Source organism: Carassius auratus, chromosome 25, assembly GCF_003368295.1.
Source record: "Carassius auratus strain Wakin chromosome 25, ASM336829v1, whole genome shotgun sequence".
NCBI lineage: Eukaryota > Metazoa > Chordata > Actinopteri > Cypriniformes > Cyprinidae > Carassius > Carassius auratus.
In genome coordinates, this window is record NC_039267.1 from 12,511,640 (window position 1) to 12,536,589 (window position 24,950).

General features: G+C 42.9%; 1 protein-coding gene across 3 annotated transcripts in view; it reads right to left on the reverse strand.

Moving 5' to 3' along the window:
- Nucleotides 1-489: 489 nt before the first annotated feature.
- LOC113043365 (fibroblast growth factor receptor 1-A-like) overlaps nt 490-24,950 on the reverse strand; it is a 28,443-nt gene continuing 3,982 nt past the window's right edge. Inside the window, exons 2-8 of one of the 3 annotated variants that reach the window (XM_026202698.1) lie at nt 12,864-12,989; nt 12,271-12,528; nt 12,138-12,191; nt 10,880-11,052; nt 1,518-1,662; nt 1,076-1,175; nt 490-978 (exon numbers count right to left, since the gene is read on the reverse strand). In XM_026202698.1, coding sequence (XP_026058483.1) covers nt 1,087-1,175; nt 1,518-1,662; nt 10,880-11,052; nt 12,138-12,191; nt 12,271-12,528; nt 12,864-12,966 — 822 coding nt within the window. In that variant the 5' untranslated portion in view covers nt 12,967-12,989 and the 3' untranslated portion in view covers nt 490-978; nt 1,076-1,086. Of the gene's footprint in view, nt 1,176-1,517; nt 1,663-10,879; nt 11,053-12,137; nt 12,192-12,270; nt 12,529-12,863; nt 12,990-24,950 lie in introns of all 3 variants that reach the window. The other 2 variants (XM_026202697.1, XM_026202699.1) reach the window with 2 other exon arrangements.

Below are 24,950 nucleotides of genomic sequence, written 5' to 3' on the forward strand. Positions count from 1 at the left end.
GATCAGTACTCGGTAACGGCCGATTCCCTGAGCCCAGGTATCGGAATCGGTATTGGGAAGAGAAAAAGGGTATCGGAACATCTCTACTTATTATTAAACTCATGTTGAAATGTTTGCCCGTTGCCACTTCCTTCTTCCCCAAGCTAGAAACTGTATTGCATTGGTACCAAAACCCAGGAGGAAGGAGGGACATGCTGTCACAGAGCTTTTGCCACTGTGGGGAATCCACGGTGCCATCGAGCATGGTGGAGCAGTCGCCATTTGCCTGAGGCTAGAGCCTGCAGCCATCCACCATGATGGGTAGGAACAGGGAACGGGTGACTCCTGTCAGCTGCCCCAAACTCGGAGGAGCTGTTGCCATCCACAGGGTTGCAGAGTGAAATGATAAAACGAAATGATAGAAAATAGAGACACCACTCCAACTTACTGTCTGTATAAATTATATTTTGTTGGAACATTGCATTTAAAAGTGACACACACACACACGAGTTGGGTTTCCATGTTTTATTGGGACATTTTATAGGTGTACTGGATTTATAGTGTACAAACGGTATTTTCTATAAGCCTAAACCATCCCTCACAGACAGTGTTTTCCTCTTTTAGATTAAAAAATACAAATAAAAACTTGAATTGGCTCCTTTCCTCATGTTGCCCAACATGTCCCCACAAGGGTTTTAGATATTGCCATCTTTGAGGGGATATTTTGTCCCCATAATGTAGGGCAGGGGTGTCCAACCCGGTCCTGGAAACTGAAACTGAAGGTAGGTAGATCTCCAGGACCAGGCTTGGGCACCCCTGATGTAGAGTATATCTGAACCACACACACACACACACACACACACACTTATACTTTGCAGAATGTATTTAAAAAACTAATAATACAAATATAAAACAACTTTCACTACAGTCTTTCATAGAAAACATTTAACTTTTCATCACAACCTACATTAAGATTTTGTAAATGAAGAAAAAACAGCATGTTGTATTTTTAAGTATGTCTGAATTTGTGGAAGGTGAAAATGAGGCCTCAGGTGCAGAGAAAATTGCGAGCTTTATTTGGCTCAAAATACAAGCAAACAAACAACACTACCTGACTAGGAACAACATGCAGACCAGGACAGATGGCAGTACATAAGTCAGGCGTAGGACGGCTGGAGCTTGACTGGAGGATGATGCTGAAATATTGACAGGAACCTGGCAGTTAGCTCATATTATCATTTTAAAGGGGCTGAACATTAGTGTATAGCCTATGAAGAATAACCACACACACACACACACACACACACACATATAGATAGATAGTTCTATTAAACCATAACTTTCATACAGTTCTTCAAACGTAATAGCTTGTGCCTTCCATAAAATCAAACTAGCATACAACATATTTTTTATTTTATGAAAACCACCAGTCATGTGACCAATTCTGCTTACAGTAGAGTCAGACTGAAAGAATAAATCAATGCTGCTAGACTGAAAGAATAAATTAAACAAAAATGTACCATGAGAAACAAAGATACCTTTATAGACAGTCAACCATGCAGAGTGATGGGAGTGGCCTATAGAGTTTCCAGCCAAGCAGGTGTACTCTCCAGCATCCTCTAAAGACACATTCCTGATCTGCAGTACCTCCATCTCCTTATCCATGGTGTTGATGCCTGCAGTCTATAGAGAAAAGAACCACAGAATAAGGCCAGACAGGTCTGGGAAAACCTACCAGATGAAAAAAGAACATTTCTGGATAATGATTTTAGAACCCAGTGTCCCTGTTAGGCCCCTGCCTTTACTGCTCTTATGAAATAGATAATGAGAGTCTGCCAAGAATGTAATATTTACATATCAGAGTGAAGGATTTCCAGTGTTTTACAATAACTGTAACTTATGCATTCTGATGTTTTCTGAGCTGCATAAGTGCAAAAGTAAATATATAATGCACATTTGTGCCTGGCTTTGTATTTATGTGCAAGTCATTTTACACATTTGTAACTATTGTTCTGCAACTTCAAATTCAAAACAAGTTTGATTACTGTCTATGATTTTAAATCGAAACAGAGCTGTGAGGGTCAATTTCAACTAAGCACATATTCATTGTTCAAATCTAAGTTAAACCTCAAGTTTATATATATTTAATTTTTTTATTTAAGAAAATAAACGATAGTGTAGGATTATCCTTGAACAGTCCATTTCATTAAGAGAACCCAACACCGCATTCCACAGTTCAGAACAATTCCCCATCGAACCATTAGTGCATCATAAAACACAGTCATGGTGCCAAGATGGCTAAAGGAGATATCACCCCTAATTTCCCTTCTGTGCCTGTCTAATCTCACACCAGCGATGCCAGGACAGCAGGAAAAGATTTCTCTTTGTTCCCCAAACTTAAGACCAAATGGCCAAGAAACCCTGTGGTGACCCCAAAGCACAAATCCCCAGCCTTATCAGAAGAGGAAGGATGCTAAGGCATTCCTTTGGCCCAGGATCACCAAAAAAATTAAACCAGGGAACACATTTCTGCAGCTGTAAATTCCAGAGACTTTGTCTCCCAATAGACTGAAATTTAACCCACTATTGGTTTAAAACAAACAACGGTCTCAAAATTGCTTCCAATAAGCTGAATTGATTACCAGGTTTTTACCTCACATTTATTTTAAGTATCATGTATGTTTTATATAACCTGTGGAATTATTTATGCGTGTTTAACTTCCATTACACCCTATTCGTAGGGGTTTCTACCTCAGTTATAGGAACTAATCACCAGAAGTTGCCTCACACATGTGTATTATGCATGCTTTATATTTCTTAAGTTAATTTTGTGTGTTAAACACTTATCACGGCTAAATCCTTATTTACTTCCACCTCAACTATGGGAAGTATATGTATTTTGAGACCTACTTGATGGGTAAATGATTTCTAGAATTTTGATATAAAGTAGATGTGTGTAGGATGCACCATATTTAAACTATTAAGTTTGCTTATTAAAGCTCTTAAACTAAACTCTCAGGAGTTTGAACACACGCGATCATGTGGACATTACGCTAATTACATGCAAGAACCAGAGAACGGGGCGTAGGTCCCGTCCAAGACAATATCTGATTGGCTGTAGCACTAAGAAAGACGGGTCAGATGGACATGCTTATAACCCAATGACAGGCTTTTTTACTTGCTTTTTGCCTTGCTTTTTTGCCCGGCTTGCAGTGACTTGGGCTCTTGCCTATGTTTTGTGCAGCGTGTACTCTTCAAACCACCAAGAGCTCACTCAAAACTCATTAACTCTTCCATAAGTTCCTTCGCTGAACTTCGTTAAAGAAAGAGTCTCTCCAGAAAACACTCCGTTGCATAGCAACCCGCTATCCAGGAAGTCTCGCGAATGAAGCGCCACCCGGCAAAGCCAACCAACCAGTGATGTGCAGGTCAATATATAAGCAACCCGCACCCGACCAACGTTTTCAACTAAACCTGCCCGCAACTCGGACCACAAAAAAAAAGAAAAAATATTGTACCTGACCCGCTTCCTGGCCCACATTTTTTTAAAGTAGTAAATGCGTCGCCCCTTTATATTAATTGAATAACTTAAATAGGCTATAGCCTACATGATGATAAGCGTTATGACCGCATACATAAGGCTTGCCACAAATAATTGGTTAAAGAAGTCTAATGATTATGAATGTGTATAAATTAGCAAGGAGTCATTTAATTCTTCAGTAATAAACTGGTGTTTTCTGTGTCGCAGCAGACTCGCCATGAACACCAGAGAGAAATCCAAATTTCATATGGATTACATTAGAGCTGAAACAACGAATCGATTTAATCGATTAAAATCGATTATTAAAATAGTTGTCAACTAATTTAGTCATCGATTCGTCGCTAAATAAATTTTATTTGCCATAAGCGGCTCATTTCGTGCATATTTCAAATCTGCGGTGACCAAAGTGTGGCAGTAATGAGCCACCGGAGGTTTTACTCAGCCAGTACAGCAGGTGAAGTAGCGAATAGCCAATAGCTGGCCTCGTTTTATGTCACGTGCTTCCCGGAGAGAGCACGTCATGGAGAGAGCACCTCATGGTTGCTTAGCAAAGGCAGACGCCTCAGGGGCGCTTCTGCCCGAGCACTTTGGAAAGAAGGAGAAAGCGGCGCGACTAGCGTTTTCCACGCGTTTTTAGGTGCGATATGTGAACGGCCCCTAAGAATTTTATTTGTGCAGATTCTCCAGTACAAGGTTATTTGCAAATGTTTAGTCGTAAAAGCTGATAACATTGCTTTTTAACAGTTAACATTTAAAGCTTTACAAACATGTTCTGTGATCAGTTTGTCTTTTACCAGTTCACAATTCAGACTTGCAGCCTAATTATGACTGAATGAGAGAGGTAAATGTTTGAGTATATTTAAAATGCACCTCTTTTCTAAGTATTCACTGCTCTTTTTCACACAGCAGGTTTTTTTTGTGTGTGTCCCAATTTTTTTTTCCTGGACAACCTTCTGATGGATTTTACTTTAAATTGTGAGTTCCATTCAGGTTTCATGCCATTGGCACTTTTTTTCGAAGGATTGTTTACAATTTCACAGCATAAGCTATAAATCTTTTTCCCAGTAAATAATAAAATACAATGCACTGCAATTTAATTCTGTTTTATCCTTATACTTCGTGAAAATATGTTCTGAAAGATTCCTTAAGCTTTGTTTGGGATGTTAAACTACTTTAGGAGCTCTAAGGACTGCCATGGTGAAAACAATATTTGAAATCTCCTTGTGAATTTTGCTAGAGTATGGATCAGTGTTTTGATTGCAGAAGAGTTCGACAAAGGATTACTAACACATAATAAAACAACTCCAGGTATATTTTTGATGAGGATATGACAATGCAAAATGGTTAAAATCTCTTAAAAATCTATGCTGAATGATAAAGACCCTTTATTAATAATTTACTTGGGGAAAAAATGGAAAAAACTAAAATATAAGTACATAAACCGATTAATCGATCAATCGTAAAAATAATCGACAGATTAATCGATTATCAAAATAATCGTTAGTTGCAGCCCTAGATTACATAATCAGAGAATAGCTGTCAGGATCCTGCCCTGACAGCCCTGTCCATCTTGTCTCTGTTCCATGTTTCTTTGTTTGTTTTGTGTCTAAGCACATGGTTCTGTCTTTGTTCGTGTCTGCCACGTGCTCTCTTGTCCCACCTCCTTGTTACCCTTGGTCACACCCCCTTGTTCAGCCCTAGTCTGCTTGATTGTTTTCACCTGATCCTCATGTGTACTGTCCTATATATTGGGGTTTCTTTCCTTGTGTCTCTGCTGGTTAGTTTTTGGTGTTTACTGGTTTCTTGGGTTAGAATTGATCCTTTTGAGCTTGCTCAAGTTGTTTTTGATCTCTTGTCTAGTTAATCAATATTCTTGGTTACGTTTTGGCTTTTAGTTCTATCTAGTTCTTGTTTTTTGATTGTGCACATCCTAATCTAGTTTTTGTTTTTACCCTTTGATTTAGGGTTTCATTTACTCAGTTTGAGAGTGCAGTTTTTGGATCTTGGCTTTTTGATTAAAACTCTGATTTATTTCTTTGGATAGTGTTGTTTATTTTGCCTCTTTGTTTACTCTTTATTTTCAATTGAATTTTTCATTTTGAGTCTAGTCTTGTTTTTGTGTATTGTCCTGCATTTGGGTCCCATTTCTTGCAGATCCCTGACAGAACGAACCAGCCAACTCGGGACCCAGCAATGAGCATCCGTATTGTTCCTCCCAGTACCGCTAAGGGGAGACTGGCAATCCAACAGGCAGTGGCATCGCTCTGCCAGCAGGGCCGGGAGGTTGTTTCATTGGCCCAGTTTTTCTGGACTATGGCAAGGGGCTTGGAGTATCCAGACTCTAGTCTAAAGGAGACTTTTAATCTCTGCTTGGATGATCCCCTACCACAATGGGAGATGGAGCAACTAAGAGGGATAGATTATTGGACATTTTCTAAATATTTGCAACATCGCAAGGACTGGCAGATTCTTACACCCCCAGAGTCAGCCTGCAGGAACCATGCCACCTTCCCTCCCACGCAGAGTCAAATTCAAGACCCTATTCCGTCTCCTACGTTGAAGTTTAGACTGAGGAGGAAGAGAGCTGCCCAGAACGCCGCATCAGTTGCAGAGCCGGTTGAATCTGCCCCTGCAGTGCCAGAGCCGGTCGTGCCCACGCCAGTCAGTCTAGAGCCGGTCGTGCCCACGCCAGTCAGTCTAGATCCGGTCGTGCCCACGCCAGTCAGTCCAGAGTTGATTCAAAGTGTTGAAGTCACCCCAGAAGCTGCCAGTCATGCACATTTGAGCCCTCAAAGATGTAAGAAGAGGAGGGCACCCATTGTGCAGCCAAATGCTCTTCTTTCAGAGATCCCAAGCACACTGCGCCAAGAGGGCCTGAGTCCAGAGTTTGCTAGTCCATTGACCCGGGACGGTCCTAGTCAGGTGCCCCAGAGTCCAGTGGTTCCAAATGACCTGATTTTGATGGTTCCTCCAGGGTTTGTGGAGGACCAGTGTCAGGAGAGCTCTAACACGTTGGTCCAGGAGGATCAGACTCAGTTGGTCTTGCATTCAGTGGATCCAGAGGTATACAGTCTGGAACCAATCCCCAAGTCTGTCCAGTCTTCTCAAGTCATTCCAGAGCCAGATTGCAAAGACCAACCTACTTCCTTACCCTCGCTGAGTCAAGTCACAGATCATCTTCTGAGTCCAAGGAAGCATAGGGCAAGAAGGAAGAGTGCAGCCCAGAATTCTGCATCTGTCTCCGAGTCAGTCAAGTCTGCTCCAGTTAATCCAGCCTGCCACAGCCATTCCAGAGCCAATCAAGTCAGATCCTGCTGTTTCAAAGCTAGTAGAGATGGGGCTTTTCATCCCAGAGGTGGCCAAGTCAACAACCATAATAAAGGTGGTTAAGTTAAATGCAGTCAATTCAGAGGCAGCTGATAACCCACTGCTGTGTCCCCAGAAGCCGAATCGAATGAGGGCAATTTGTTGTGCAGTTTGACATTCCCTCCCAGGAGGTTGCTAGTCCTCTGGTCCAGGAGGGCCTAAGCCATGAGACCAAGTCCAAAGGTCCAGGATTTCTCAAGTCCGGATGCCCTACCTCCAGTGGTCTTGGAGGACCAGCTTCAGAATGTCCCTAGTCCTGTTATCCAGCTGGACCCTAGTCAGGTGGTCCAATATCCAGTGGTCCCAGAAGAATGTAACCTGGTGGAACCACACCCTAAGCTGCCCACTTCACTAGTTGTCTCTTCCCCTAGAGAAGGAATCTGTTACTGTCGATGTAACTTCACCTGGACTACCAGTTAATCCTGTCATGCCCAAGAGGGGCAATCATACAAGTCATATCATGTTCCCAGAGCCTGCTGTTGAGATGGCACCCCCTGCGCCCGTATCGGCTCCAACCTTTTGAGCCCATCCCAGTGTCTGTGCCAGCTCCAGAGTCTGCACTGGTCCAGGAGCCTCTAGAGTCCATCACTGCAGCCCAGGAGGGCATGTCAGAGTCGAGCCCAGTGCCTGTCCTTACAGCCCAGGAGGACACACCAGAGTCCAGCCCAATGGCTGTCTCCGAAGCCCTGGAGAGTGCTTCCAAGTCCGTATCGGAATCCATTCTTGCATCTCGGGATTATTTTCCCAAGGATGCACCCTCTCTGCCCATGTGGTCATGGCACCTGAGTTTGTCCCAAGGCACTTCACGCATCAAGAGTTGGCCCCAGAGGCCATAAAGGCTACTTCCAAGGTTCCTCCAGTAAAACAAGTCCACCTCCCTAGAAAGACCACCAACAAGATCCCTATCCCATCCACCCCTTTAGCTAGTCCTTTTGGATCCCATAAGCCAGAACCTCCCTGGTCCTCAAACTATTCCCCAGGATTATTTTCCTCCCTCCCAGTCCCACCCCTTAGGGTTCCTGGCTACCCTGGAGTTCCAAGCTTTGTTCCCAACCCACCCCCAGTTGGTACCTCCCTGTACTGTTTTACCCAGTGTGGACGCCTGAGGGCGTCCATTAGGGGGAGGGTACTGTCAGGATCCTGCCCTGACAGCCCTGTCCATCTCGTCTCTGTTCCATGTTTGTTTTGTGTCTGAGCACATGGTTCTGTCTTTGTTCGTGTCTGCCACGTGCTCCCCTTGTCCCACCTCCTTGTTACCCCTGGTCACGCCCCCTTGTTTAGCCCTTGTCTGCTTGATTTTCACCTGATCCTCATGTGTACTGTCCTATATATTGGGGTTTCTTTCCTTGTGTCTTTGCTGGTTAGTTTTTGGTGTTTACTGGTTTATTGGGCCAGAATTGATCCTTTTGATCTTGCTCAAGTTGTTTTTGATCTCTTGTCTAGTTAATCAATATCCTTGGTTACGTTTTGGCTTTTAGTTCTATCTATATCTTTTTTGATTGTGCACATCCTAATCTAGTTTTTTTTTTACCCTTTTGATTTAGGGTTTCATTTACTCAGTTTGAGAGTGCAGTTCCTCTTTGGATCTTGGCTTTTTGTTTAAAACTCTGATTTATTTCTTTGGATAGTGTTGTTTATTTTGCCTTTTTTGTTTACACTTTATTTTCAATTGTATTTTTCATTTTGAGTCTAGTCTTGTTTTTGTGTATTGTCCTGTCTTGCCCCACTCAGATTTCCTGGCCACTGAATCCCACTGCCTGGAAGAAGCTCACCTCTCTCACGTCAAGTCTCTGGTCTTGTGAGTTTCTACCTGGCGACTAGTCTGGTGACATTGGAGTTTCACTTGAAGCTGCAGGTTTCCTGTGTCTACCTGGCCCTTCCTCTGGAGCTGCCTACTCTGTGCTTGGGCCCGTGGTCATCTTGGACTGTCTCAGTGGTCATCCCTCCTGCCCATGTTGTTGTCTGCCCTGCCCGTCTGTTTGAACTGTTTGACTGCATATTCCCCAGCTGTTCCAGTCTTCGTCTTGTTAATAAAATACCCTTGTCTGCTCATTCTGCATTTGGGTCCCATTTCTTGCAGATCCCTGACAGTAGCCCATTTATTTTGGTTTTAATATTTTCGTTTAAAATTAGAATTTTCAAGCTTTATATTGCCTATATTTCTTTTTAAACCCACCGACTAAAAGATTAAGACACTACCTGACCCAGAATATCACCCAAAGTTTCTACAGCTTTTTCCTTAGCTATTTCAGAATCTTGAAAAGTTACTGGGGCTAACTTGATACTGCAGTCGGTAGAGTGATATGAATGTGTGTGACTTCTGCTGCCCAAATTTTGTCAGCTTGTGGGTCATTTGGTTTATTGAAAAACAATTGCACTGATTAGCATGTTTCTTGATGATGTGCTTTTTTTTCCTGGTACTCACATGCACCTTGTTGTTTCACGTCGTATTCTCCACCATGTCCCACAGAAAAACTGCAAAAAGCTCTCTCTGCTTCGCCAACTACAGGTCTTAACCAAGAGTATGTTGCAGTCCATTCGCTATTAAAAGTGCATCTTCTCTTTTTCGTGGCCACACTGACCATGACTGCTTAACCTGACCGAACAGCGCACGTGCTCTCCAATTTGAGATCGTTGACAAATGTTGAGTAGGCGTTTGTGCACCAGTCAACAGTTTGATTGACGTATGACTCAGCCTATCGACTAATGCTTTTATTGCTCTCCTCTGAACCATTGGACATAAGTTAACAGTAGGCAGGGTCGAATGAAAAAGCGGTACAGATGCTCAGTTTGCGTGAGGCGGGACAAAGGGTAAAATTGCTGTACAGTAGCCTACAAGTAAAGCGGGACAGGTGGTCACTATTCGCGTCAGTTATTCAGCCAATAATGTGTAGGCCAATGTATTTCAAAATTGTATCTAGTACTATATAAATTACAAAGCTTTAATTGGCATCTTTATTTCAAACAACCCGACAGACCGCAAACCAAATATCATAAAAAATATTTTTGGATGACTCGTGACCGCGGGTGACCGCAGTCACCCACTCATTTCGGATCAACCCTTGCATCACTGCAACCAACCACTCACCATCAACTGCTGTCCCTCAGAACGCATCATCGACCGACTGCCAGCCAATTAGCGCCAGAGATTCCCTCTCCAGCAACTTCGTTACAAAAGGGAATGCATCCAAAGCCACAAAGGAGCATCCAAACACAAGTACACAATATCTCCTAATTCTGGCTGAACTGGTGCAAATCTTATTAAGAAAAAGATCTAAGATTAAAGTGCTAGTAGATTGATTCTCTCAGGTTGCGGTCAATAAATAGTGTCTAGCGTTAGACACTATTTATTGACCGCAACCTGAGAGACTCCATTCACTCCATTCTCCCTCCGTTGATAACATTACTTTTCTCTGTCACTGTTTGAATGAATGTTTGTGTGTTTTCGTTAGTTTAGTTTGTGTGTATTAGAGTAGTTCAATAAAGTCTTGTTTGATTTTGCATACCAGTGTCTTGGCAGTGTGCTTACAAGTTACTGCCTTAAACTGTAGATTCTGTTACCTTGCTCATAATCAGTTATCATAATTTCATGATATTATTACCGTAGGCCACGGGATAATACTTTGTCCAGAACTGATAAAAGATCCTGGAGTGTTTTCTTTAAAAATCTTAACTTCTTTGCAGCTGATGAAAGAAAGACATAAACATCTTGGATAATATGGGGGTGAGTAAATTATCAGTAACTTTTAATTCTTGAAGTGAACTAATCCTTTAATGTATTTATATACACTTACAGTGGATGTCTATGGGTAAATTGACAGCAGGTTTACTTGTTCATTTTTACAAACAGCACTGTAGGACTATGAAATATTGGACGATTCTGAGCTGTCACAACATTATTTTGTCAAGACAGATAAAATTATTTTCACTGTAATTGGCAAACAACCTTGAAACACACATAGGCCCATCTCAGACTGGTTAAAGAGGTTTTACCTTCAAGACCCGAACATATGGCAATCCATCAGGGCCCATGATGTGCTTCAGCCACTGGATGTGATGCCGATGATCGTTGAGGATTTTACATACAAACTCCACGTCACTCCCCTCCACTACTGTACGGTTAGCAGGCAACCCAGCCTGAAGAATTGACTTTTGTGGTGAACGCTCTGAATAAAACACACACACAGAAAAAATTTATAGGTACATTACATATAGGAAATTACCCAAGTTAACAAAAAAACAAATATATTTAAAAAATATATATAAATATATACAACCCTGCACAGATTACCAAAAAATAGGGACCAGTGGATGGAGTTTATTTTTACAGAGCATCAACGGAGTTGTGCAAGTGTTTGTATTTGTTCCCTGCATTTCAAAGATGCTTGTTTTACAAACTAGGCCCAGTTTGACGCCGGATTTGCAGTCCCAACGGAAAAGGGTCACGATCGTGTGTTGGAACGGCAGGCGGTGAGTAAAACTGCTTCAAATATCTCTGTGTTGTTAACTTAGCTATCGGCGCGTAAGCACATCAAGTAAACAACATCCGATGTTGTCATCAAACTGCACTTTCCACATGTACAGCTTAAAAAAAAAAAAAAAAAGACGACATAAATTGGAACTTAGTCATTTTCCAAAACCGCTAAGCAAATATATACAGTTTCAGTAAATACCACATAGAGACGTCGTTGCTGATGCTGCTCTTGTTAAATTACAGCCTCTGGATCTGATTCTGGATCATAAATATATGGCTGAATCTGACTGTTAGCCATGGTTTGTTTTGGATGTTTTTTTCCTCACGGTAATGTCACAGACGCTCTCAATGCAAAAGCCTACTCGCGCTCGTGATACTTTAGCTCCGCCCACGTCACGCCTCCAGGCGCTCGTGTTTTTCCGGGGAAAATCGGTACAGACTATCTTTCTCTTATAAATATAATAAAACTAAAGACTTTTTGGAGTTATGAAGGATGCAGTACTACTCTATAGGTACTCAAGATTAACAGGATATTGAGTGAAAAGGAGCATTTCACCCCCCCCTCCCCCTTTCAGTCTAATGAACAAAAGTTCATCATGTATCACAAGATGGCTTTGCCTTATTAGACAAAATGTGCACCATTTCCTTTTATAATTCCTGCTTTAAAGGAAAATCCTAGCAATTTCTTGAAGAACTCATAATGTTATTGATATTTGCAGCTCTTTGAGTCAGAGTTTGGATAACACCTAGATTGACTAAGAGAGGAGGGCGATTCACGAAGCAGTTTCTGGTTACTTGATAGCTTGGTGTCCTCTGAGGAAGCCAATCCATCTGATCGAGAACAAACATTTAGGTCAAAATTCTGTTTGTGTGAACAATATGAAAATCAACCCAATTCATAATTTCTCACCTGTAACGTTGATATTGAAGTAATCTGTATGGTTGCTGTTGGGTCCCTGAGCAAAGCATGCATACAGACCAGAGTCGGCCGGCTCTACTGTCTCAATCTCCATCTGATGGTTGCGCAGGCGGGTGTGCTCTCCGTCAACCAGGGGAATGTGGTCCTTAGTCCAGGTCACTTCCTGTATCTCCTCTATAGCTTTACAGCTCAGCTCCAGTCTGTCCCCCAGATATAAAGTGTATGGCGTTGGCTCGACCAGAGCTAACGCTAAGAACATGGTGCAAGAAGTTAGTTATTTATCAGTTGTATTTTCGATGCTTCAAAAAATTCTAACTGACCCTCTGATGTCACATGGACTACTTTGAAGATGTTTTTCTTATCTTTCTGGACATGGACAGTATACTCTACACACAGTTTCAATGGAGGGACTGAGAGCTCTTGGACTAAATCTAAACTATCTTAAACTGTGTTCCAAAGATAAACGGAGATCTCACGGGTTTGGAACGACATAAGTGTAAGTTATTAATGACATAATTTTGAACTAACCCTTCTACTCATCTTCAACTGAGACCTAATACAACAAAAGTACTTAAAAAACTGACTCTCATCTTGTGTGGCTGGTCTGCCCTTGGACTGAAGAGGTTCAGTTAGGAGTACTGAGATCAGCAGCAAAACGGTCTTCATCATCATCATCATCATCATCATTAAAGATTCTTTCTGAATCCGGACTGAGAGGAACAAGAGAGAGCAAAACAGTAAAGAAGATTAAAAACAACTAGTGGTTAAAAACAGCATGAAAAATCTTGTGTAATGTGACATTTATGAATCAAAAAGAATATTCAGTTGGAAATAACTCATCGGGACATGAATGTAACCATCTGGATTTGACTAGATTGTGAAATATGATACTACTTCCCTAGTGAAAAAAAAATACTAAAATGTATTTCAAATAAATTTATTTTGTGATAAGTATAATATAAATACATTGACATATTTTTCTGCATGTGTACCTTTGGTGTACTAACTGTTATACTTACAGACTGCTAAATTGGAACATTTACTTTTGTGCTTAATGTACTTTAATTGTATGAAAGTAGTGCCGAGGTCCAACTAAAGATATAAGTATGTCTTATTTTGGATAAAGTGGAACTAATGCACGTGTACTGTACATCAGGTGTTACGGATCACTCGGGAAACTGAGGAGTAACAGATAAAGATGTTTATTGGAACAGACACAAGCAGAGGAGCAGGTAGTGAGGGATGAGTGAATGGATGGATCTATGCAGGCTGGGTGAAGACGTCTTGGAGTGAAGGGGAACCACACACACGCACACTGGGGATCTGGGTCTTCGGAGAATCGCTGGAGAGTGGTAAGTAGAATAGGAGTTAGTCCTTAGAGTAAGCATACAGGAATGACCTTGTCGTGAACGTGACCGGACAATGATTGAGTGCGTGTGTGTGGCTTTTATGGTGCTGAGGTGATTGGATAGTGATGCGGATCAGGTGGGTGTGATTAGAACTTCGGTGAGGGTGTGCGTTGTGATTGCGTGGAGGTGGAACCTGGCATTTTTGTAACAGTACCCCCCTCCCCAAGAGGTATTCCAGCTGCCCACCATGCCACCGGGAGTCCAGGATGTCCTTGACTGTGTAGGCTGCTCCTTCATTTAGGAGGAGAGGAGGAGGGGTTTCGGCTTCGCCAGGTTCTGTGGCGGGAGAGACCAGGCACGTTCAGAAGGGGGGGGGGGGGGCGTTGGGTGCTTGAGCACCTGCCACTTTGCCCTTTGGTGCCCAAAGTGCCCTTTTGTCAAAGCAAAATTTCCTCTAATTTTTTTTTTGTCATAACGTTTCCTTTTGTGAATGCCTGTTCATGCCCAATCTAAATATTAGTAAAATTTTTAATAATAATTTAGCCGTCAATAAGATGACCAACATGATGACCTTTGACCTGACGACGACGACCTCCTCATCCGACCGGGACGATTCGTCACGCCGCACGCGCATTTTTTAATTGTCAGAGGATATTTTCATTACCGCGGAAGCTGGTAAGTGGTGTTTCATTCTCAGCGAAGTGATTTTGATATGTATTTACTTATTATTATTTTACAAGAATAACGTGATGTGAGAACATGTAGATATGTTGTTTATATTGCGGTGTGTAGCCTGTAGTGTAGAGTAACGTTAGCGTGCTGTTTGAGGGAGAAACGTTTCACAGGCATCGAGGGGCAGAGGCGTCATGCCCCTTCAAAGATTTCTGAGCCAAGTTGATTTTAAATGCAGCTTCCAAACGACAAAAAAAAAAAAAAAAAAAAACAGCAGAATATTATTTTTTATATATTTGATATAATCACACTGTTGTGATTAGATCGTTCAGTGCACAGCATCAGCTGCTAAATTCAAATCTGTGTTCGCTGGCTGGCGCTGAGCCAGAGACGTTCGTACAACGCTTCATGATAACCAATCAACGGTTCTGTTGTGCGAATGCAATGGCCAATCGGATACGTGCAGAAGAGTCATCATGAAACGCTGTGTTTTTGTTCACTTGCTTGCTGACTGAATTATTTAGCGAATTCTTTCTTCAGAGAGAGAGAGAGAGAGAGTAAAAACTAAAAACAATCCTGATGTGCATAAAAGTGCTTCAGTGATTGTAATGGTAGTTTTTGAGAGTGCCTGAACTCTGGCTAGACTGAATGTAAATGTTATTTGATAATGTAAATGTTCTTTACTCTCTATAAAATGAAAGAGTTAAAATAAGTGACTTACAATATTGTTATTAAAATTTACATTAAATGCAAATTCAGTCGTATTAAAAATATTTTATGGCATGATATGGCACTTAAGTAAAAAGTCAGGGTTTTATGTGTAGTTAATAGATTACACTACCTTTCCATTTATTAAACAAATAACAATCTATAAATTTTTATTCAAAATTTCCTTTTGAATAAAAAGGAAAAATAAATAAAACATAAGCCTATATAAGTAATACAGTGCTTTCATAGCATGACTCAGTTGTTTATTGTTTTGTATCAATATTTAAGGTGGACTTATTGATTAGGTGCAAGAGTAGTAGTGATGGTTAAAATAATAGATTGATAATGAAATAGTAGATTGTGCCTTGTTCCTAGATGGACAGAGACTGGAAAGTAATAGATCAGATGAGGAGATGGAGATAGAGGAAGAAAAAGAGGCAAATGTAGACTTTTTTACTTTTAAACTTAAAATTGTCTCTTCTAATCTTTTTCTTTTTCAAAACTGCATCACAGCATTGGCTGCCGTATCAATACATAATCATCCATATCGATACGCAAATCGGCAAGGAATGCATCACAATATATTGCTGTATTGATATTTTGAACCGCGCTTTTTAAAGCCTTGTTCCATGTGCCTCTTTTATACTTTGAGCACTTCCCCCTCCAAAGGTCTCTGCACGGCCCTGGGAGAGACAGAAGGATGGTGAGGTTTATGAAGGGAAACATGGAATGTGGGGTGAATCCGGTACTCAGGGGGTAGTTGGAGTTTGTATATGACCGGATTGATCTGCTGGATGATGGTGAATGGGCCAATGAATCTGGGACTGAGCTTGCAGCAGGGTAGGCACAGGCGGATGTCCCGTGTGGATGTCGTTCTCCATCTGCGCAGTGCCCATTGGAGTTGGTGATGTGCCCTTGTCCCAGACCCTTTCGCTCTCCCGGAACCAGTAGTCGATGGCGGGGACATTCGAGGGTTCACCTGACCAGGGGAATAGAGGTGGTTGGTAGCCGAGTACGCACTGGAAAGGAGTGAGTCCGGTGGCTGACAGAGGGAGCTTTGTGTGTACTCGGCCCACCCCATGAATTGATTCCAGGAGTTCTGGTGGCTTTGACAGAAGGTTCAGACGAAGCGTCCAATCTCCTGAACCTTCCTTTCTGTCTGCCCATTTGACTGAGGATGGTACCCGGAAGATAGGCTGATGGCCACATCTAGGAAGGAGTGGAAGGCCTTCCATACCCGGGAGATGAACTGGGGGCCTCGATCCGATACGATATCTTCTGGGATGCCGAAATACCTGAAGACATGGTTAAATAGTAGTTCAGCCATTTCCATGGCTGTGGGAAGGCCCTTTAAAGGAAGAAGACGACAGGATTTAGAAAATCTATCTACTATGACTAGAATACAGGTATTGTTATCTGAAGGCAGGAGATCCGTAATGAAATCCACCCCTAGGTGTGACCACGGGCGATTGGGAACGGGCAGAGGATGGAGCTTGCCTGATGGAAGATGGCGAGGGCTTTTGGATATGGCGCAGATGGTACATCCATTCACGTACCTCCTGACATCCGAGGCCATGTTGGGCTACCAGAAGCATTCCTTCAGCAACGAGAGGGTTTCATTGACCCCTGGGTGACCAGTGCAAAGTGATGTATGAGTGGAGTCCGCCGTGTAATGGGGATATATTGGTGTCCCGGTGGGCAACCCGGCGGGATGTTGGTAGTTGCCTCAGTCGGAGGAAGAGTCTCAGAGGACCAGGTAATTCAGGAATAATGGTTTTCGGAGTATCAGGCTTTTCTTCGAGGGTGTTGCATCTGGAGAGGGCATCGGCCTTTACGTTTTTCACCCCTGGGCGGTACGAGATGGTGAATTGGAAGCGGGTGAAGAATAACGCCCAACGGGCTTTTCTAGGGTTGAGTATTTTGGCTACTCGAACATACTCTAGGTTCTTATCAGTGAGGACCTGAAAGGAGTGTCTGGCTCCCTCTAGCCAGTGCCTCCATTCCTCCAAAGCTAGTTTGATGTCCAACAGCTCCCGAGTGCCTATGTCTTAGTTAACCTCCGCCGGGTTGAGTTTCCGGGAGAAGAAGGCACATGGATGGAGGCGGCTGGGATTCCCCTGCTGCAAAGACAGGACCGCTCCCACTCCAGTAGTTGAGGCATCAACTTCCACTACGAAGGGTCAATTGGGATGGACCAGGAGTGGGGCAGTCGTAAAGGCCTTCTTCAGGGTTTGGAAGGCTTCAGTGGTGGCAGAAGTCCAGGAGAGGGACTTAGGTTTATTGCGAAGGAGACTGGTGAGAGGACTGGTGATGGTACTGAAGTTAAGTATAAACCGCCTGTAGAAGTTGGCAAAGCCTAGGAATCGCTATAACTCCTTGATGGTGGTTGGAGTGGGCCAATCCCTGAGGGCGTTAACCTTCCCCTCGTCCATCCGGATGCCACTGCTACTGATGTTATAGCCAAGGAACTGCACTGAGGGCTGATGGAAGGAGCTTTTTTCGGCCTTGAGGTAGAGCTGGTAGGCCCTCAGTTGTTGCAGGACCTCCACAACATGACGTTGATGTTCTGCCAGGCTCCAGGAGTAGATGAGGATGTCATCGATATAGACTAAGACGAACTTATGGAGGAACTCCCGGAGCACCTCGTGGATGAAATCCTGGAATACGGAGGGGGCGTTAACAAGTCCATACGGCATTACACAATATTCGTAGTGGCAGTCTTCCACTCATCCCCCTCACTTATCCGGATGAGGTTGTAGGTGCTGCGGAGGTCCAACTTGGTGAACACAGTGGCACCACAGAGATGTTCCAAAGCAGCGGGGACGAGGGGAAGTGGATATCTGAACTTTACAGTAATGTTATTGAGAGCCCGGTAATCTATACATGGTCTCAAACCTCCGTCCTTCTTCTCCACAAAGAAGAAGCTCGATGCAGCGGGGGAGGTTGATGGACGAATATAACCCTGGGCCAGCGCCTCCTTGATGTAATCCTCCATGGCCTTCTCCTCAGGAATGGATAGGGGATATATCCTTCCCTTTGGCCCTGGTTCACCCAGCAGCAGATCTATTGCACAGTCCCACGGCCAGTGTGGAGGCAGCTTGGAGGCCCGTTTGGGGCAGAAGATGTCACTGAAGGGGGCATAGCAGTGAGGGATTGCGATGGACTGGTTTTCCATTGGGCTTTCAATGAATGTGGAATAGAGTGGAAGAGGTTCAGGGGAAGGTGTGACTGGAACTGGACAACCGGAGAAACATGACTTGAAACAGGCCTCGTCCCACTTCAGGATCTCACCTGTTTTCCAGGAAATTACGGGGTTGTGCTGCTCCAGCCACGGACGCACTAGAATCACATCAGCGGTGGATTCCTCCAGAACCAGCAGATGGATTTCCTCGTGGTGGAGTAGTCCGGTTTGGAGGGATATGGGACCCACACTTTGGCGCATGCACCTCCTGCTTAGCGGCTTGCCGGTGATAGTGTGGACCTGGTAGGCGGACGGCGTTGCTGTAGTAGGGAGCTTGAGCTGACGGCAGAGGGCGCCGGAGATGAAGTTGCCGGCTGACCCAGAATCGAGGAGGGTGGAAACTGGAAGAGACATGTCAGCGGCAGTAAGTGTCACAACAGTGGTGAGTGGTTTCATTTGGTATCTCGAAGAGAGAATGGCACTCACCATGGGACGAGGAGGACGGACGGGCCATACAGCAATGGCATGCCCCGGGGCTGCACAGTAGAGGCACAGATTCTGGGCCAGCCGTCTTTGTCGCTCCGCCATAGTAAGGCGATAGGAGTCAAGAATCATGGGTTCGCTGGCTGGTTCTGGGGAGCTGACGGGAGCTGACGTCCTCTGGTCGGCAGAGTGGTGTGGAGGAATGTGCTTGGCCCTGGCGCTCTTCTAAGCACGACTGCATACGAGTGGTGAAGCAGATGGACAGCTGGATGTATCCTTCAAGCCCGATGGTGTCCTCGTATGCAGCGAGATGCAACAGCACTCGAGGTTCTAATCCCTGATGATAGGTAGTCAGCAAAGCCTGTTTGTTCCATCCACATCCTGGATAACTAGGTTATTTTGCGTCCATATAGAATCTGCCCACAGCAATGCTTTACCTTGCAGCTGGGAAATAACAAAGGCTACCTTCGATCGCTCAGTGGGGTATAAGTGCGGTTGCATCTCCAGGACCAGCGAAAATTGTAGGAGGAATCCGCTGCATTCCTCCGCCGAACTAGAGTAGGGCACCGGCCTGGCCATGGGACTGGTGTGAACGGAAGGTGAGGAAGGACCTGATTGGCCAATTTCATAGTGATGTTAGGTTTAGGGGTGGGTAAGGGGGGTCATTTTGCTTGCATGATATAGAAAAACCCAGCAGTTTGAAAACACCCACAAGGTGATAAACGCTCACTTTTGCTCTGCAGAGACCTAAATCTCATATATTATTGTCTGTCACAGTGTTGCCAAGTCCGTGGTTTTCCCGTGGAATTGGGATAGCTACTTTTTCATTATGTTGCAGGATACTTTTGATGTCTGCTCTGTAGCCGCACTGGGTTGTACATAATTATTAACTCAAATGATATATAGGGAATTTGAATACTTAATCAGGAATATGATTAATACATATATCTCATATGACAGTTGCATTAAAAATTATTGAAGATGAAAAATAGCTCAATTGCATATCAATAACTCATTACAGGGCACTGTAATTTACTCATTAATATGTCAATATTCCATTATTCATATCAATTATAGTGATATCTTTTACTGTAAATTACTGCAAATCAAACAGTGGTTTGTCCAGCAAACGGCCATAGGATTAACTTATCAACTTTCAAAAAGTTATCACTTCTTATAATTCAAGGAAAATATTCTCTGGTCATGAAAACATTATCCTATCATTATGAAATTTAGTTACTCAAAGTAAACAGCATGTAGCTAGATCAGACATTTCATTGACTCGTAATGTGAGCGGTTCAGAGGCAATCATGAATATATATTGGGTTTTAATAATTGAACTAAAAATACATCAAACTACAAATCACACAGAGTAAATACGCGTATGACAATACAGACAGTAAACTTTGTACAAGACATAACGGAATCCAAATAAGAGAGAGGGAGAGAGAGAGAGAGAGAGAGAGAGAATGAATGAGAGAGAAAGGACGAGAGAGAGAGATGAGAGAGAGAGATGAGAGAGCGTGATCACAGACTAAGCTCAGTTATGCAAACTCACAGACAGTAAACCTTGAAAGACAACAATGAATCAAATCATAGCCAAACTTTAAGCAGCATTTAAATCTCCATAGAGAATGATACCTGCATGGGTCCAGCGTGCGTGAGCATGGTCTTTTGAAACCAGCGTGCATGTGCTGGAGCCCCGTGAGCGTGGTTGTTGTGGCTAGGCGTGTTCTATCGTGTGTTCCGGGGCTGCTGCGTAATCGCTCGGTATTTGAAAGGTCCAACAAAGCAATGTTTCAGAATTCGTCTTCCTCGTGTGAAGAGGCGAATAGGCGAATAAACTTAGTAAAGAAAAGAAACAAAAACAACGGAAATGAAAGCTCCCGAAGGAGCCATGATAACGGCTGTCTTCTCAGCCGCCTTGCTGAGAGGGACGGCGATAGGAGAGCGGCGATAGGAGAGCGGCAATAGGAGAGCGGCCCGAGGCCGTGCAGAGGGACGAGCAGAAGTCAGAGAAAAAGGGCAAGAGAGCAAGGAACTTCCTGGGTCAGCTCTTATGGCTTGAGATGGTTCACGCCTCTGTTCGCGTGAACAACCAATGAATGTCCGCGATCTGAAGCGGGAAAAAGTTCCTTTGTCTCTGTGGAAACACCTCCCCTAATAAATTAGGGTTTATCAGATTTCAACAGTTCGTAATTACAGATTAATACATTTTTCATTGATTTACTTTATATAAGCGAGTCCGTCAAAGCATGATGACTAAACAGATACCAAAAATAACATATATAAATGATCAAAACATGAAGTTACATTCAACTGCAGAATTACACACACTTAAAGTTTGATTAACACACGATACAACTGCAGATACTCTCATTTATATCAGGAAACATCTACTGCACAAAAAGGCAATACTCAATACATTTAGACTACATTTGAGTACATTTTACTATTCTCTTTTCTAAGAGTTAGCTGTCCTGTTTCCCAGTGGGATAATAAAGTTTTAGGAGCTGGTCAGGGGTAGGGTTACAGAATCATGATTCTTATTTGAGAACATTAAAATTAGGATAAACGTTTCCAAAGTATAAGCTAGCAACTTATACTCTTCACATAACTCTTCACAAAAGGATTAACCATTTTATGCAACGCACAAACATATTCAAAATACATAATATTCAGGACTTTATTATTAAGAAAAGTGTGTGTGTGTGTGTGTGTGTGTTTAGGAATGTGGGGGGTTTCGTTTCTCCTTTGAGGCTCGCACGGGTATCGTAAATTATTTAAATCCAGCCAGGCTGGCGCTATGCCAGGCATTTAGTTTAGAAAGGTTTCATTTTATATGCCTGAATTCAACCCATGAATCGATGACCTGCATATCTGTTACAGCTCCATGAGTTGAAGCGACCCCAATAATGTTATTTTAGCACCCGGAATGCGATTTTTACCGGGGGACCCTTCGAAACGTGGTTAGTTTGGGCTAGTTTTGTTGTGGACACCTTTCCGTCAAGCAGGTAACATTATTATTACTAACAAAGCGGACTCATCGAAAAATACATTGGCATCATGTATTAAAGAGAAAAGAATAACTTCATCCGATGTTTAAGTTAATTAAATAGCCGATGGAGTTCCTCAATTATTTGTGTGTGTGTGTGTGTGTAGGTGACGTAAAAGAGCAAATCAGGCCTTTGGACTGTGCGAGACTGTTTCCTTAAATATTAAAGCCGGCCCGAGGGGCATAAAAAAGTCGGAGGCCGCCCTGGCCGAGCTGAAAGGCAGGGCTCTACTCTGCCATATGGAAACGCTGACCCTGGAGGAGGGGGATCTATCAAAACTAGGTTTTGGCCTGATAGAAAGTTTTGTGGGCTTGGTAGAACCGTGTAAAGATGATGTATTGCCGGGCCAATTATTTGTAGCCCGATCATTGAATGTGGTAATAAATGGTAGAGTTATGGAATAAACCTTCCTCCAGTTTTGGTGACGCTTTTTCAGCGTTGTCGGTTAGGTCAGATTCCTGATGTTGAGTTGTGTCAATCAAAGTCGCTGGGAAATGTAGAGTTAAGACCATTGGATAATGAAACTGTGGAGATGGTGGTGAGACAGAATAGTGTGCAGGATGCAAGACAAGAACATTTGCCCTGGCATGTGGCTATTTCTTTAGATCCACTGCCATTTAGTTCCTAACAACAGGAAATGATTTCTGATTTGTTATTCAAGCATCAGAAGGTTTTCTCAGAAAATGATGTATGATTATCCTTGAACAGTCCATTTCAGTAAAGAAACCCAACACCGCATTCCACAGTTCAGAACGACTCCCCATCGAACCATTAGTGTGTCATAAAACACATTCATGGTGCTAAGATGGCTGAAGGAGATGTCACCCCCCTTTTCCTTCTCGTGTCTGTCTAATCTCATACCAGCAGACTTCAGGACAGCAGGAAAAGATTTATCTTTGTTCCCCAAACTTAAGACCAAATGACCAGGAACCCTGTGGTGACCCCAATGCATAAATCCCCAGCCTTATCAGGAATCAGGAAGGATGCTAAGGCATTCCTTTGGCCCAGGATCACCAAAAAACCAGGGAACACCTCCTTGCTGCAGCTGTAAATTCCAGAGACTTTGTCTCCACATTGAAATTTAACCCACTTGTGGTTTAATACAAACAACAGTTCAAAATTGCTTCCAATAATCTGAATTGATTACAAGTATTTACCTCACACATTACTTAAGTATAATGTATGTTTTATATAACTTTTTGGATGATATAATTGTTTTTTCCTCCTTCTTTGAGGACCACATTACCCATCTAGATTTGGTTTTCAGCTGCCTGGGGGACTTTGGCCTAAAGGTCAAACTCAGTTAGTGTTCCCTTTTCCAGAGTCAAGTTCATTATTTTGGCCATGTGATAGCAGAAGGAGGGGTGTCACCAGACCCAGAGAAATTGGGGGCAGTGGAGGCCCTTTGCAACCCCTCAAAATATTACTCAGTTTCGTGCTTTTTTGGACCTAGCAGGGTATTATAGGTGTTTTATAAAAGACTTTGCCAAGACTGCAGCACCACTGAACTCTATGTTGTGGGGGACAACAAAGCGACGTACTCAACTAGCCACAGGATTTTCTTACAAGTATATTACTAGAAAACTGATATTTTTATACTTTTACATAAAGTATACTTAAAAATATACTTGAACTTTACTTAAGTATACTTTTTTTTAAGGGCTGCCCTTAGAAGAGAAATGTGTGGAGGTCACATCTTCTGATTTTAACGTCAATCCTGTGAACAGTAACTGCTGTATGTACCATTGGGACTGTCTTACAGGGCCACTAGCACCCAAACAAACGGATGGAGGAGCAACCTCCCATATGGACATTGCTGAAGAGCCATTACAGACTGCATTGAGGGAAGGCCCCTCTACCCCACCTGTTTCACAGACTGAGTATTTGAGATGGTCTACATGGGCCACAAAGGGCCTGTTGCCTCTACGTTACAGGATGTGAGGTATTTGGGAATTTGTGGACACATTAGGCTTGTTTGAGATGCGCCTCGCCTGAAATGTAGGCGAAGTGGATGTAATCGAAATACCACTGTTTTTTCATCATGTGCAGATCACATCCATAGTATTTTTTCCAAACTATGCAAGTCAAAGCTGTTTTGTAGCAAATATTTTATTAAATAAACGTATGTCCTAATTCTTAACTTGACTAGGTGTGTTTTGTTTTTGTTTAGTTCGCATGTAAATATAAATAAATAAATGGGTAATCTAATTCGTATAATAAAAAGAGAAAATGTATCAGTTGACATTGTCAGCCAATGAGCATGAGGCTGTCTCGTCAGTCAGTCGTTTCCCATCATGCTTTTGATCAGCGCAGTCGGTGGAGAGCATAGACAGTAAAAGAAATGGACACAGCGACCCCATTGGATTCAACGGAGACAAGTGAAGACTGCGCAGACTCAAACTTAGCTTGATGACGTACATGTCACGTGAGCAACCTGTCTGACAATTTTAAGTCTTCTAATCGCTGTGCCAAGAACAATCTGAATCACCCACTGAATCTTGCAGACGTTGTTGAATAATTTTGTCCCGTTGCTTTTATGGACTCTCTATGGGCTTCCCCCTTGACTTCATGCCTCCACGCCCCCCCGAGCCTCATAGACAGTAAAAGATTGCCTGCGAGCTTCTCCTCCTGTCCATATGGTAATTTCTCTACTACGCAATAGAGAGTTGCAGGTTATGTGTCAATCGTTAGCCTATTTTTACAAAAAGTGCTTCTACGGGGCCATAACGTAAGATACAAGGTAATGGGGCCTTTTATACATTTTCATGTTTCTTTAGAAATAATGAATGGACAAATGGAGTCTTTATACGCCTCAGATGTATAGTTATTCGCTGTCAAAGTGACACCAAAATGAATGGGAGTCAATGGAATGCTAACAGCAGGTCACCTGTCTGCCATTTTCGAATGATTCCAAAGACATTGATTGACACTAATTAGCATACTCAGGTGTGTTTGATTAGGGTTAGCGCTAAACTCTGCAGGAAAGTGGATCTCGAGGTCCAGATTTGAGGATCCCTGTCCTAAACACACCACAACATATTCGAAGTGCCTTGGCCTGTATACTCTATCTCAGGGATCCTCAAATCTGGACCTTGACATCCACTTTCCTGCAGAGTTTAGCTCTAACCCTAATCAAACACACCTGAGCATGCTAATCAATGCCAATTAATCTCTTTGGGATCATTAGAGAATCCCAGACAGGTGACTTTGATCAGGGTTGGA